At 40.7% G+C, this 15,611-nt stretch overlaps 1 protein-coding gene across 1 annotated transcript in view; it reads left to right on the forward strand.

The window, feature by feature from the left end:
- LOC143354857 (uncharacterized) overlaps positions 1-15,611 on the forward strand; it is a 150,890-nt gene that overhangs the window by 113,824 nt on the left and 21,455 nt on the right. Inside the window, exon 9 of the mRNA XM_076789233.1 lies at positions 15,250-15,390. Within this exon, the coding sequence (XP_076645348.1) occupies positions 15,250-15,390 (141 nt within the window). The remainder of the gene's footprint in view (positions 1-15,249; positions 15,391-15,611) is intronic.

The raw sequence follows: 15,611 nt of genomic DNA on the forward strand, positions 1-15,611 counted from the left end.
AAAAAAGTGAAGAGTGTCACTCTCCTTTCGTCGAGTTGACATCCATAGCATCGACATAAACCTAATTAACGCGAGCCGGTGCGGCACAAACACGACAGTGGCATAAATTTCCGACGGTTCGAGCGAAAACTAAAATTGACTGAAAATCGCGCGCGGGCCACGCGACGATTTCGCGAAATTGATATTCCATGTCGAAATTAATTAATGATGTTTCAACGGGAAAATATTTGCACGGAATTGTGGAATTCGTGAACGCGGTCCTTCCTATTTTCGCGTAACACTCCTCCGCCAGCAGCAATTTGTGATTTATAAAAAATAAATAATCTAACGCACAAGCCTCGTCGGATTTAACTGCACCAGAACTTCATCCGACGAAAATATGCAATTTAATTAGGGTCCCGTTCTGTTTTTGACGTGTTCGTTCTGCACCAGGGAACGCTTTTATGGCGCTGTTTGAAACGAGAATTAAATCTTAAAGTATACTACCTTTAACTGTTGTTGTGCGCATAAAAACCGCATTGTTACGTATAAAACTGTACGACCATGTGATAAATTTTTCAGGGGCACTAACAATTTCAATTACTCACCAACAAGTCTTTAATAACACTACTAATTTTAATACTTAAAAATATCTAATATGCTCAATACTTATCTAATGCGGTGACAAAACTCTTCCGTTTTTAACTACTTCGTGACATTTTTCTGATTAGAATGAGACCAAACACGATACAATCCGCATGATGTCTGAATCACTATTCGACTAGCCCAATAGCCAGTGAAATTTCTATAATTGTAACGCTAAAAATGATAGAAAAATTTGTACACGCATTTTGCTTGTTGTTGTTTGCAAAATTCCTCCAGAGGATCGCGCTCGGCGACAAAACGGGGCGCGGCGTTTAAACGCGAAAACGTCCCGTTTAATTACCAATATTATTTCATCCCGGGTGGCCGAGGACGACGCGGGCCTTTAAACCCGGAACGTAATTATCGTCCGTAAAGTTTTCTCGTTTGTATCTTGTCACGTTCCATTTTCTTAATCTGAGACTGCCGGGCGAGCGACAACTTAACAGCGTCGTATTGCGGTTTATCAGCCGTGCAATCATTGCACAGGTCACAGATCAATCGTAATTCAGTGGAACGGAAAACGAAGATACGGACGGAGTTTTATCCGCACGTACCAGCCGCACAGCCGCCCGCATTTGTACCAACTGAATCCGCTGAAACATTTAAACGTTCGCTATAGCCGGCCGAATGAACGCTCTGCTACTTTCGATCCTTCGCGGTTATGCGTCCACCTAGACTCGACATTTCATTTTATTGGAACGGCTACGTGTTTTAACGATCCGTGAGCTATTTCCTCAGGATTTTACAACTGCGTATTGCGCCAATGCAATCTCGCGGGGGAAACCTTCGAGAAAATCCAGTTTCGTATAACGTTAGTCGTCCAACCGTTAACCCTTTACGCTCCGAATTCTGCTTCAATTTTGCTCCCAACAACTAACTATGGGCACAGTCGCCAGATCGAGGCTTGTTCCCCCACTCTAACTTCCCCTTCCACCGCGCTATTCCCCTACGCTTTTGCCGCGGCCGATCACGTGACGCGCCAATGTCGTGCTTACTTAATGGGAGAGAGGGGGTAACTATTTCCCCTCGATCCGTGCTCCCTCCCCTCATCTGGCTACATTGGGCACAGCGACGGACCCAAACGGCCCGCTAAGTGACTCGGAGTGGGGTTAGGCCGTCGCACAGTCGTACCTAACCACGTAGCTATGACAATATGTGTGACAAATACATGGAGCCTTGCCCGCAGGGGCGTGGCTTCGTGCCCGCCGTTTTGTGCACGCCCGGGGCAAGAAAATCGCTGCTCGCACGGACAGATACTGAACAGCTCTGAACTTAGGGAGGGCTGTTTACATAAGAATTAAATTGTTAACAAGAATTAACAATTCTGTTCTGTAGAACATTTAGTAACGAAAGTGTAGGTACCACTTTTAAATAGAATTAATATAGTGTTGTGTAGTGTATTCGATGTTAGGAGCACTTTTGATGAAATTTGGCTGACGTCGGTGTGGTAAAATCCGGCAGGACTACGAACGGATGTTCCTTTTGCTGATTCGATCGAGTTAGGTTACTCGAGCGGAGTCTTCGGCACTTCAAACATTCTCAAAACTGCTCTAAAAGGGAAACTAATTTAGGAGAGGGCTACTTTGCACAGCATCGGCGGCGAGTCGCTCTCCTTTTGTCCCGATACACTTTGTTGACCGTCGGTCCCAAACTCCTCTTTGTGGTCCCACTGAATTTAGCACCCCGCTTTGTGCATGCTCCATTGCTTCGAGAATATTTAATGCAGTTCCGATTCTAACGGGGGATATCACTTCAGCCTAAGACCTCTATTTTAAGGGTACCTGCGTACGTTAATTGTTTAACACCGTTTAATTCTGCCGTTGTCCTGAATACCGAAAACTATACCATGATTACTATTCTAACGACATTAAATCATTATTACTGTTATTTGCAATACTCACGTAGGTAATTTATAGTTTAGATCTTCTTTGCATTTCTCTTATTGAACCTGTTCTAAACCTGTTAATAAACATTTTACATGTACAAATTTTTTCCTAAACGAGCCATATAAATTCCAGAATAACTTATTTATACTTTAATATAACTGTTTATATCGACCTCTGAAATTTAACAAAATGAAAAATAAATGTGGTAATGCGTACCACACGCCGATACAAAAGAATGCGTTAAAATTGTTAGTTCCATCCTTCCAATAAAAGTAAGAGTAATTATAATAAAACAGCTATCTCCACAAGACGACGGGAGCCCGAGCAACAAACCATTCGAGAAGTTGTAAAATTCCGTAATATCCTGGATAATCATATTACGTCCTGCGTCTTTAACCTTTTATGTCCTCGGGGTACCCACTATAAACTATAAAGCAACATTTCCATCAAAATGCTGCTATAAAAGAAACATGCTTTAATTTTTACAAAACTTTAGTTTATTCATAGTTTTAATAACTAAATACCGCAAATTCTGCAATAACCATTGAATAGAGAGTTATCATAAAAATGTTGGATATTTATTTACCTGAAGACATAAATAAATACTGTTCCACTAGAAGGGATATATCAATAACAGTTTTCAAAGCGATTTTTCTATGTCAGTGCCTGCGACTTTCGAGTTACGTCATCATTGCGGCAAACCAAAATGTCCTCCGAAGCGATGGTGCACGTGTGTCCTTTCGAAATTCAAAGCGAATAAGAAAAATGGACCGAGGCGTTCGAGATTATTATCTGGTGGACGGGTTTGATGGGAATGCTCGGCGGAAAGAGGAGAATTTATCGCGCCCCCGCAAAGATATTTATATATTCCGCGTCCGCGGCCATGCTCATGTAAATGACATAAGGTTTCGAGGATGGTAATGCCGTGTCGCGGGGGAAACGATCGTTTCCCCAGCACCGAAACTGTCTTATTAAGCGCAAACACGATTCCCCGTTGTATTATCGCCGCTAATATCGGTCTGGTAACTTTACAAAAGGCCCTTTAACGGCCAATAGGAATTTCAAAATGAAACGCCATAAATTGACGCCGGACGGCTACTTTACGGCATTAATACAGAGACAACGTGGAAGTTCGCGATTGTGGAAGTATTGAAACGCGACGACGCAGGCGGATCGATACTTTTAACCGAAACGTTTTCGGTTACGGTAATTCCTCGCATTACCGAGAATTTTTCAACACCTCGCCCTTACAAATTTAATTACAAGGTTTCGCGTGAAAACGCTTTAAATTGCCATCGGTGGGAAATAAAATAATTTATGCCTCAGAATTAGCGTAAAATGGTTCAAAAACAGCGAATAACTCTACCATTTTTTAATATCCTCTCCTGAAAAAATGGAGTACACAGTTAAGAGTTGTGTTAATATCTTTGCAAAAAACCGGAATTTTTCATCGATTAATTATCCGTGAAAAAAAATGTTTTAGTTGGTGTGAGAGGGTGTTGTCACGTAGAGTTTCGGAGAAATGGCTGCTTAGTCTTTCTACTTCATGATGTCTAGCTCAAATTTTCAGCAAATACTGTTCGAATGATATACGATGATATGTGTATAGTGATTTTTTGATGGAGCCTAATTTTTTATCTGGAAAAAATTGTTGAATTGTTCTTATTTTTCAGTCGGCGAAAGGTAACGAACCCCTAGAATCCCGCGCGCTCCGTATCGGAGGGGCTGACATTTATATAATTACACGTAGCCGCGATGACTGCGAATTTCTGGCATGACCGAGCACGCGTCGCTCGTTAATCTTTTCGCCATGAGGATTTTTATTTCGAACCCTTCGTCGCGATATAAAGAGACAGATATTAATATGCGGGTTTCGCCTAAATATAATATATTTCGGGGAATGCTGATTCGATTGAACGCATGGAGAAGAGAAAATGGCCGCTGCACACGAAGTTCCTATCACGCGAGTAGATTTTTAGATTATGGTCTCAAGGGTATTGCATATGGTAGCGGGGGGTTGATTTAATATTTTGATTAAAACTAGAGTTGGAACTTATTTATTTCCCCAGATTCAAAAAAGTGAAAATGTCGGAAGAGTAGGTATGTTAAAAGGGAATAGATATATAGGTATATTAAAATATGTAGAATTTATATCAGAGTCTTGTAATCTTCCTCCTATTTTAAATTTTGTCATAAATTCATGGAATCTGCAATCCACTAATTTTAATTGACGTGTTAATCAACGCCGATCAATTTTGCAAAATTGTTGTTCCCTGTTCGAATATTTTATATTCAAAAATACGCGTGTAGACTAACGCAGCTGAGTGTATGCAAGGTTTATTTGAGTATATAAGTTTCGACTGTCTATATTTTCTGAGAAGCACGGGAGTACAGGTGAGATAATTTCGTGTTGTTTGGAAAAAGTAATCAAGAACAGAGGGATCCCATGAAACCCGGTCCTTCTGCTCGCCGACGATCCTCTTCGAAGTGTACGTCCTTGCCAGAGTAGCTACGGAAGTTTCAATCCACTCAACTAATCGTAAGTGGAGGGAAATTGGAAAGGCAACGGCACGCTTGTCTGAAACTTCGAGCTGACAACGATTCATTCAGAATAATCGTTCTAAACGCGCCGGGGGTCAAAGACTGTTTAAAACGTAATCGCGAATCCTGGTATATCAAATTGCGCGGAACTGGTACGCGTTTATCCAATTAATGCACAAATACGCGCATTATGCTGCCGGTATTGATCTGTTTAAAGGTTTCTGTCGCCAACGTCTAATCACCGGTTTCGGAATTTGAGGGACGTTCAACTTGCTATACAGCCCGTGCCAAATAAAGTGTCCCTAGCTGCCACTTAAACGACTCGAAATCGAGAAATATCTAAACAAATTCAATATTCTTAGTTTTATAAGGCGACCGGTTCGGTTTGCGTTTCAGATTTTTCATTTTACCCACGCACACATTTTTATAGAAATCGAAAAATATCTAAACAGATTCAACATTGTAATGTTTATAAGACGACCAGTTCGCATAGTAAAGAAATGGTTCGAGTAACTTTTATTTAGTGTAATGAGAACTATCGCGACAAAATCTTAATACCATCTCCTAAAAAATATTTTATAGCTTTTTGTAGTTTTTCCCCCCAAAAGATGTATTGTGTGCTAAAAGTTTTGCAGCCCTGAAAAAAATAACGCGAGGCAGATATCGTCATTGGTTTCTGAGAAAACAGCTGGAGAACGCTTGATTTGGTACGTCCCGTATATACCTCAATTATCGCGTTATTAATTTAAGTTCTCCGAACTGCAACAGCTGTTTCCCACTCTGGAAATTTTTGTATAAAATTGCTGACAAATAATGTAACAAGTCGCAGAAGTTGCAGCAGGTATAGTAAGTAGTCTGTTCTTGTATTGCAGCAGACACTCAGTAGCAACGTTCATTAAGGAGAGTGCTTCGATCGAGTGAACTAAAAGATACACGACCTTATAGACTACGCCAGTGATAGACCTCTGTGTACGTGTAAGCTTGAAAACGGACGCGCGTTTTTACTGCAATATTTCGGAATTAATTTGAAGAAAACAATCCGGACCAGTGGATTAAAATTTTGCGTACGTGTCTACCCAAGCTTGAAGTAACGACACGAATTTTAATCAAACGTTCCACTCAAAACTACAGAAGTTATTAATTGCGCAATGTCACGAAAAAGCTGTCCAATCGAGCATATTCGTTCGCACAGTTCCTCGGACATTTATAATAATAATTCCTGTAAAACTTAATAAATCGTCTCACAAAAATTAGTGCTGACATTTCAACTGTATATAAACGTATCTGCAAGATTTCAACCTCCTAGGTTTCCCCGTTTCCCCGAAATTAATTCCCAAAAGTGACACTGCCCAGACGGGAATACCTCCTCGAACGCGAACAGTGTTCTCCGACTTCTATTTGAAAAATTCCGTCGCTGTATCGTCGACCAGCTACAATATTAGAATGCATTTTCCTGTTCCCCCGTATTCTCATCCACTTCATCATACGGGCTCTCCAAATATTTGTATTGCGCCTGCGCTTGTAGATTCGCATCTCCCGTAAGTGCGGCGCGTATAGGCAAATATTTAAGAATCCGCGGAACATTCTCCGTCCGCGTCTCGCCGGAGAAAATCATTGCCGGTTCGTTGTCTCCGTTTAGCCCGGCGGATCTCCCTTTGGATCCCCGCCAAAAATCATCGCTTCTCCTTTTGAAAATCGTTCCCGACCGGCCGCGGGAGTCTCTCTCTTCGGTTTTTCCGTATTATCAGCGGTGTTCGCCTATGGCCATCCCTCTTACGGACTGTCATCCGAAATCTGTAGCTGTTCCGCGAAGAAAAAGACCCGTTAGCTGGCGCGAACGGGAAAGTTTAAATTGCATCGCCGTCGTATATCACAGTTCGGTTGTCGTTTATTCGACTGGTTCGAAGCCCATTTCCGATTGAAACCGATCCCCCCCTCCCTCTCGAACTTTCTTCTAGGCCGCTTTCGATTCGGTCGGATCCTTCCAACTGCACAATTTTGAAAGCTGCGACTCCTGCTGTGCATGCACGCATTATCCCCCTTGCGAAGATCCCGAAACTCGAAGCGGTTCGACGAAATTTACAAGAAATGATTTATTCATTCATTTCACCTCAATGGTAGACTCTATGCAGAATAAAAATGGTCCGCGTCGATTGTGAGAAACAGAAATCCTTTTTTTCTTTCGAGAATTTTAATAAGTCGACAATGGCGTGGAGGTGTTCCTAAATTCTTCTAATGTGTTTCCCTTATTCGACTTGCGATTAACTGGAAACTGAAAATAAAACTTATTAACAGGAATCAAAATGGTATTTTCTCCTTCAACAATAGATAATGCATTGACGTGTTTAGGTTTGTTTAATCTTCGTAAAATTTCCATTTTCACTCAATTCCGCGATAAACCCGCAGTCCGACGGACTTCAATTTCTAATTCTTCTATAGAAGGCAGCCACGTTGCCGGACAAAATGTCAACGTTTCCCGGCGTGAATGCCGAATCAAACCGCGCGCGATTCCATGGAAAAGACTCGAATCCTTTCCTCGTGTCATCGTCAATGCGGTCGACCCCCCGACGCTGGCCGCTGACCCGTAAACTCAATCCTCCCCTCGGCTAACGAACTAATTCACTCTCTAACTGTAGAACAATCATCCCTTAATTAGCGGGACCTTCTAAGCAAACAATCCGACCGCCTAAACAACATGATCAGGTTAATCAGGTGTCTAATATTACAGCCGTATAACGAACGGCCGACGATCATTCCCCGCGGTCTGTCTAATTAACCGGTTTTGGGTGGGGGCCTGATAGTACGTGTTCGCGCCCGCCAGCACAAAACGGAAATGTAGAGTCTTCCAGCTGGCCGATTCGCCGGTGCAGATAACCGGGAACGAATGGCTGTAGTGAATTTTCGATCTGGCACGGCCGATTCCGTCCAGGTAGCCCTCTCGCACCGATAAGAGAGGTACAACGTACAGATTAAAGGGCTCAATGCTAAACTAGACTGCAACGATCCGGTGCCGTTTGCGCGGTTACAGTCTAATCCTGGCAGGACCTACGTACCTACGGATGCGTGCATACGTAATCAGGTATTAAGGCACCGACATTAGGTGGACGTGCTAGAATTAATACGATCCTCTTTGTTGCTTCGGCTGCTTACCGACAACGAGCTCTAAATGGATCCCGATTGATACGATAACCTTCCCCAACCCCCTTCCCCTCAACCCTCTCCTCTCCAGGACACTGCCACTTCGCGCATTCACCGCGGCAAATTGATCTCTCGAACTGCCTTCGCGTCTGATGTCAATCGAAACATCAAGGCGAGCACGGTGTTTGTTGAAGAGAGCACTCGATTCGGTGGGGAATTTCACAGTGCTCTGCGTCGAAGGATTTAGGAACATTCTGGCGCAGGATACACATAACTCTATGATAGTTTCCGGTTTGAATGTGTTGGGTTGTTGCAGAGGAAATGTACGACTTTAGATTGTTGATGTTGCGAAGAGCTCTCGTCAGGAAATATTATTACAGTATACGGGTTTGTTGCTTACCATATTCAGGCACAGAGCTGTTCTTTGAGGATCTATCTTGATATGAATGCCCTAACTGGGCTCTGTCTAGATATTAATTCCCTATCTATGTCCTATCTAGATTTTTAAGGACCCATTTAAGCCCTATCTAGATTTTTAAGGTTCCAGTTAAGCCCTATCAAGATTGTTAGGGTCCTATCTAAATTTTTAAGGCCCCATTTAGGCCCTATCTAGATTTCTAAAGCCCTATTTAGGCCGTATCTAGATTTCTAAGGCCCTATCTAAATTTTTAAAACCCTATTTATGCCCTATCTAGTTTTTTAAAGGCCCTATCTAGATTTTTAAGGCCCTATCTAAACTCTTAAGGCCCTATTTAGGCCCTATCCAGATAACTAAGGCCCCATCTAGGCTCTACCCAGATTTTCAAGGCTGTGTTTATCTGTACCGAGATGTTTAATTTTCCTTATAAATAAACTTTATTTCTATCGCGTGATGCATCGTGCGAACTATACACTTACGTTCGGGCAGCTATCGCCGCGATCTTCCCGGAGACAAATTGTTTATTCGATCCTTTGTATCTGATGCCAGTTCCGATAGCGAGCATTGCGCTCTCATTCTCACATATTGGATCGCAGCGAAAGGTTCCCCCGCCTTTTGAATTATTCACTTTGAGATAACATCGCTCCGATGAAATTCAATATTTTTATTAAAATATACACGCTCGTCTGCCGAGAGTCTCCTCCGAACGACAAAGGCGCCGTATTTCCGTTTGATTTATAAAAAGGAACGAAAGCGGACAGTTTTGAATTTAGCGTTTTTATTGATAGCCCGGACGATAATTAACGACAACGTACCGATATGGTTGGACAGATTCGACGTTTCTATGACACTATTGATATGGAATCGCGGGTAGATTGGAGTTTTATGCGACAGCGTATTTCGATATGCTATTAACCGATGTTTTGCATATTGCGTGTGTTTTGCATATTTTAATTAGAAATCGCGTGCACGTGTGTGCGCATGTGTGAAATATTACTTTCATGTCTATGCTATTATTGTCTCATCGTATCTTAGGTACTGCATATCTTATTCTTTACATTTTAAACAATACTCTGTGCAATATCATATACTAAATATGACATTATACTAAATTATAGTATATTATACTATAATATACTATATATTACATATATTACACTATACTAAATTTTACTGTATTATACTATAATATACTAAATATTACATTATACTCACTTATACTAAATTATACATATACTATATATTCTGCTATTATAATTCTTTTAACAATTTTCTATTCTATGCTATGTTGTGAATACCATAAAAGCACTCTGAACGTGCATAATCCGTAAAAGTTCTTCATATTTTTTATCCGCATATTCAAGCTTCACGCGGAATGATGAATTAATTGCTGGAATTTTCCGATATCTATTGTATTTTCAAATTAATCGACAATAAACGAAGGTTTCGGTAGCTGCGGATATTTTAATTGAATTTTCGCATGACACATTTCTTTCCTGAAAACCAATGTTCGTCGAATCGATTGGCCAACAAACAAAATTCACGCGATAAAGAATTTAATTATGAGTTAATGCAGCAACAATTAACTCGTCGGAAAACTGTCATGAACAACAACGAAAATCGTATGATTAGCTCTACGTAAGTCTGTACTTTGTTAAATAAATGAAGAGTTTAAATTTACGTTGAATCTAAGTCGAGTGCCAATAACTTTTCAATTTCTAAACGATATTTTAATACTGTACGATGAGACAAAAAAAAACACGTATACGAAACGTCTTAATTTTGACGTTAAAGCATCATTCTTCCGTGAACATTGATGAAAATGAATCCTTAAGAGGGGGGACAAATTAAACAATACGGTTGATCGATCGTAGCGCACAATGCCGCGGCCGATCTGTCACGTGCGGCAGTTAAGGTGTTGGAATGCTTTTATGAAGGGTAAGTAAAGTAAAAAAGCGTGTTATGTAGAAAAGATCGTTTTCAATAAGCTCCGAACAGTTTGGCCGCGCTGGACAGGAGAAAAACGTAAAAAGCGAATCGAACTCGATACGGGGAGTTTATAATTAAAAACCGGAAGCAAAGGGCGACTTCAAAAGGTAAACGCGAACGTCCTTTTCAATTTTTCTCGGAGTCCCCCTTTTATCCGGTCCAGTCACTTCTGGTGTCAATGGTATTATAAAATGGAGTCGCGGCAAGTGACGAACCTAAGAAATCACGCTACGTTCTGAGCTATACTTCAAATTCCACGGTTGTGCATCGTCCCCTCGCTAAACGGATTTCGTGGTTTTCACTCTCGGCCATTTTGCTTCTGTCCCGCGGAGCTCGCTCGTTTTCCTTTTATTTCGTAGCTTAAAGAAATTCAACGGTATTGTTAAACGATGGCTGCTTAAGATTAATTACCGGAATCTCGCGGGTCGTTGACACGACTAAGCATTTATACCGCATTTCTGTTTATACATACAGGGTGTCCCAAAAATGGTGTAATTCCTTGAACAGGGTGGTTCCTGAGGTTATTTCGAGTAATTTTTTCCATCGCGAAAATGTTCTCCGCGGCTCCGTTAACGAGTTATTAACAAAGAACGCGGACCAATCAGAGCACAGGTCCCGCTGAGCGTGACGTTGGCATTGGCCGAGCCGGAACCCATCCGTTGTAGCGTCGCTGCGATTGGTCCGTGTTTTTCGTTAATAACTCCTTAACGAAGTCGCGGAGAACATTTTCGCAAAGGAAAAAGTTTCTTGAAATGATCTCAGGAATCATCGCATTCAAGGAAGTATAACATTTTGGGACACCCTGTATAGCTCTCCTACTGTTTCCCTGTCGTCCAAAATTTGGGAAAACAGAAATTAAAAATCATCCATCAAATGCAACCATCTTTGGGAAATGGAATTTATAGGAGAAAGGAGCAAATATATTTAACGTCAAAATTAGGTAATTTTGAAAGGCTTCAATTTTTTAATTTACGACTGTTGGTATCGTAAAGAGGAATAAATTCCTATTTGGTTCCCACGCAATGCAATTAATATATACGATTTTAATTTTGCAAGAAGATCCAAGGTTCAGTTATAGCATGAACGTCATAAAAATCCTAACCGTGCGGAGGAGGATCTCGCCAGAAATGATATTGTCAGAGGAATCGCCGGTGCACATTTTCAGTTAGGAAAGCAGTGGCCCGTTAAGCTTGAGTTTGCCAACTGGGTACATCGATTCAGTTCTTGAGCAGACGCCCCGAGGAATCCTTTGTTAATTCGCTAAACGAAACCACTCTTTTTTTGGCCAGATCTCACGCTGACTTTCCGCTCCACTTCGCGCGCAGATCTACTCGCGCTCGGCAGTACAGTTCGAAAGTGTATCGGTGAATTATTCATGCTGCGTTTTCTTTTGGGCTGCGTTAGTACCCTGCACGGTGGAACTTCTCGTTAAGATGTTTACGCTGCGAATACAAACGCGTCCGGAGAGAAATAAACGCAGTCATCGAACACCGGGTCGAATGCGCAGGGATCGAGGAAAATAAATCTACGACCGTCCCTCCCCTGCGAACAAAGCTACCTATACATTTCGAGCCATCGGGCTGTTTTATTGCGAAGCGAAACCGCGCGAAACCATCGCGCCATAGTGATCAAGCTATCCCGAACTGCGTTAGGTCGAATATGAAATGCCCGATTTTAGAATGCAAATGTCACGCGAAGCGTTCCGATCAAGAAACACTATTACGACCCACAGCTTTATAATTATTTTTATTTTATAAGTAACTATTTCCTTTGCAAAAATATTCTCCGCGGCTTTGCTGAAGAGTTATCAATGAACAACAGGGACCAATCAGAGCGCGTTATAGCAGTTCAAGCATAGTCGATAGATCAAGACTTGTTCCCCTAAGTTCCCCCTCCATTGCGCTATTCCCCCACGCTTCCGCCACGGCCCGGTCACGTGACCAGCACTGGTAGAGAGAGGGGGCATCTTGTTCCCCTCGATTCGTGCTCCCTCCCCTCATCTGGCGCATCCGAATTCGTCCGCTGTAGCCGCGCTCTGATTGGTCCGCGTTTTTCGGTAATAACTCTTCAACAAAGCCTTGGAGAACATTTTCGCGAAGGAAAAAGTTACCTGAAATGATCTCCGGAATCTTGTCAAGGGAGTACAACATTTTTGGGACACATTTGTCAGTTATCTTGTATTTACATAAAAGGAAATTTCGTGAGATAGTTACATCAATCAACAAAATTTGCTCATTAGCGCATAGTTCCTGTTACAGTTTCACCGTCCCAACCAGTTCACCTACTTTTCCGTCAATACCCGCGAAATAGGTGGGCAACAATTTCAATCAGTTCCAACAAGTGGTGCGCCTCAACTTTGAAATATTATCTGGAGATAGTCCCGATGGTTCGGAACTTCCGGTGGAAATTCAGCATCAACAGACAAGAGAATTCTGGAATGACAGACATTCCAATCTCGTGACAGTAACCGATGTGGAAAGACACCAGCTGAACCGTGTCGGCTCCCGTGACGTCTGATAATATTCAGATCACTGGAATCTTGCTATTATTCTAGGGAAACGTTATTATAACGAACGAAAATATTTCTCCTAATAACATCAGACACACGTAAACTCTGCCCTCGCGAGAAATAAATTGTGTAAAATTGCCTGGGTTGTCAAAGAAATCGAATGGAATAATTGCCAACATTTCAAAACAGCCTCTGTACGAATAAACAAATTTTTTATAAAATGATTTACTTCAGAATAATAATTAAATTCTTCATATTTTTGATCTGCATATTTAAGTTTCACGTGGAATGAATTCATTGCCGGAGTTTTACAATATTTATCGTATTTATAATTTAATCTGCGAACAAACGAAGCTTTCAGTTGCAGCGAATATTTTAAGAGAAATTTCGCACTGCACGTTCCCTTACTTGAAAACCAATCTTCGTCGGATCGAGTGAGGAACAAACAAACAAAATTCACGCAATAAAATTGGCTGAATTGCATTTCATTTCTGTTTTAATTTACTTGCAATAATTACCGCCGCGGGATTATAAGAACAATACCAACGACTCGGTACACAATTCGCTACGTTCAGTGCAATGAAAAAAGCCGACGGATGCGATAATAAAATGCAACGAACAAGAAATAAATGAATAAAAAGCGTGCAATAAGTAATACGAGGTAACGCTGCTGATTATTGACGGTCCGGTGTGAATACTTGAAAACATTCTCGAGCAGAAATCACGCCAATGTAATTTCATCAGCGGAACAGGTTTAAAGATTTGCTCGACTTTAAATAATCGCGAAACCATTTTTGTTAAATGTCAATAAAAAATAATAAAAAATTCGTGTAATGTTTCATCAGATTCATATCCATAGTTTTTTACTTGAAAATATCACCATATTACTTTTCAAATTCAATTATTAAAAATTCAGATAAAAATTTCGTTTCCTTCACTAGTATCTAAATAAATCAAGCCCGTATGTATTATAAAAGAACTTTACTCACTCTTGTTCTACATTTTTAATTTTTTAAATAATGTTTCAAGGAAATATTTCGAAGAAACCACCATGAAGAATGTACGAGTCCTAAGAATTGTTTATCCAAGATCCTTCGTGGCGGGAATAAAATAAGTGAGCAAAGTTGATGGAATATATTAGCCATTTGTTAAATGGCTTGGATGAAATTTTGTGGGAAGCGTTTTCATCAACGGGAAAGTATCTTTTGACGGGGTAGTTAGAGCCTCTTCGGGGATCCACAGGGAAATCAGAAAACGAATTCTATAGCCGATTATGATGCACCCACGAGGGATCCTTCCACGAGCGTATTCATCTTTCTGAATCGCAAAAAAGTTGACAGTTTTTCATTTACCAGAAGTACATACAGGATCCTTCCGACTTCTTCGAAAGTTTCTGGAGCGTCGGTAGAAAGTTTCCGACTCGCGGAGAGTTTCTTCTACGACGACGTTTGACTCCGACGAGTCCCTTTTGACGAACCGGTCTATAAATCTACGTCAAATTTCGTTAAACTTGATCTATGCGATCGTTCATCAAGAGCCGAGGTAGACGTGCGAGGAATCGGGTCACGAACAAAAATGTATTAGCACAGCTGGTTTTTAACCACACGACTTACAACTTGACACTTACTGAATTAATTTATTTAATATTTTACGTGCAGTCCATTATCAGCGCATTAATTAGAATTTTTAAAGAAACTGACCGAATATCAATTTATTCCTTACATTTATGTGCAATTATGCAATTAAAAGCTAGTTTCACAGTTATGCCAATTAATTCCTCGATATATGCGAAAATTTTACCTGCAGAGGAGTATAACAAAACTTATTTGTTTTTAACTACATCTTCGTAAAACTTTTACCGACATATTAGCGACACTTTTCTGATTAAAATGAACCCAAACACGGTACAGTTTCAGTCATATTCTCTTGTTTAATCCACGATTTAGTAGAACCTCGATTATCCGAACCGACATATCGTTGACTCCAAAATTTCCTCTGTTTTTAAGCTGTGAAAGATATTATCTTTTACACCACATTTTAAAGTAGCCATTTAGTCGACAAATATGATGTATTAATTTTTCAATCAAGATTAGGGATCGAAATACAGCTTGTATCTAATAGAAACGATTTTTTCTTTGTTGCAGCAAAGTTGGATGGTGTGAAAACGTACATGAGAATGAGAAGAGTGCCAAAGCATCTACAGGTGAAGGTGATCAAGTGGTTCGACTACCTCTGGTTGACGCAAAAATGCTCGGACGAGGAAAAAGCAGTGAGCTGTCTTCCCGGTAAGGATTTATTAGGTTTCCACTAAGTATGCGACTTTAGCATTCTCCTAAGTGAAGCGTATAAAAATATACTTCTAAAAAAATTTTAATCAAAATAATGTCGCTAGGTCTATCGAGAAAATATCCATATGACACTAAGAATAAAATATTATTTACTCTTTCCACTGCACTGTATCGCTTTTAATTATAATTTACTATAGTTGATACTGGGAAAATGTCGA

This window comes from Halictus rubicundus, chromosome 6, assembly GCF_050948215.1.
Source record: "Halictus rubicundus isolate RS-2024b chromosome 6, iyHalRubi1_principal, whole genome shotgun sequence".
NCBI classification, from domain to species: Eukaryota; Metazoa; Arthropoda; class Insecta; order Hymenoptera; family Halictidae; genus Halictus; species Halictus rubicundus.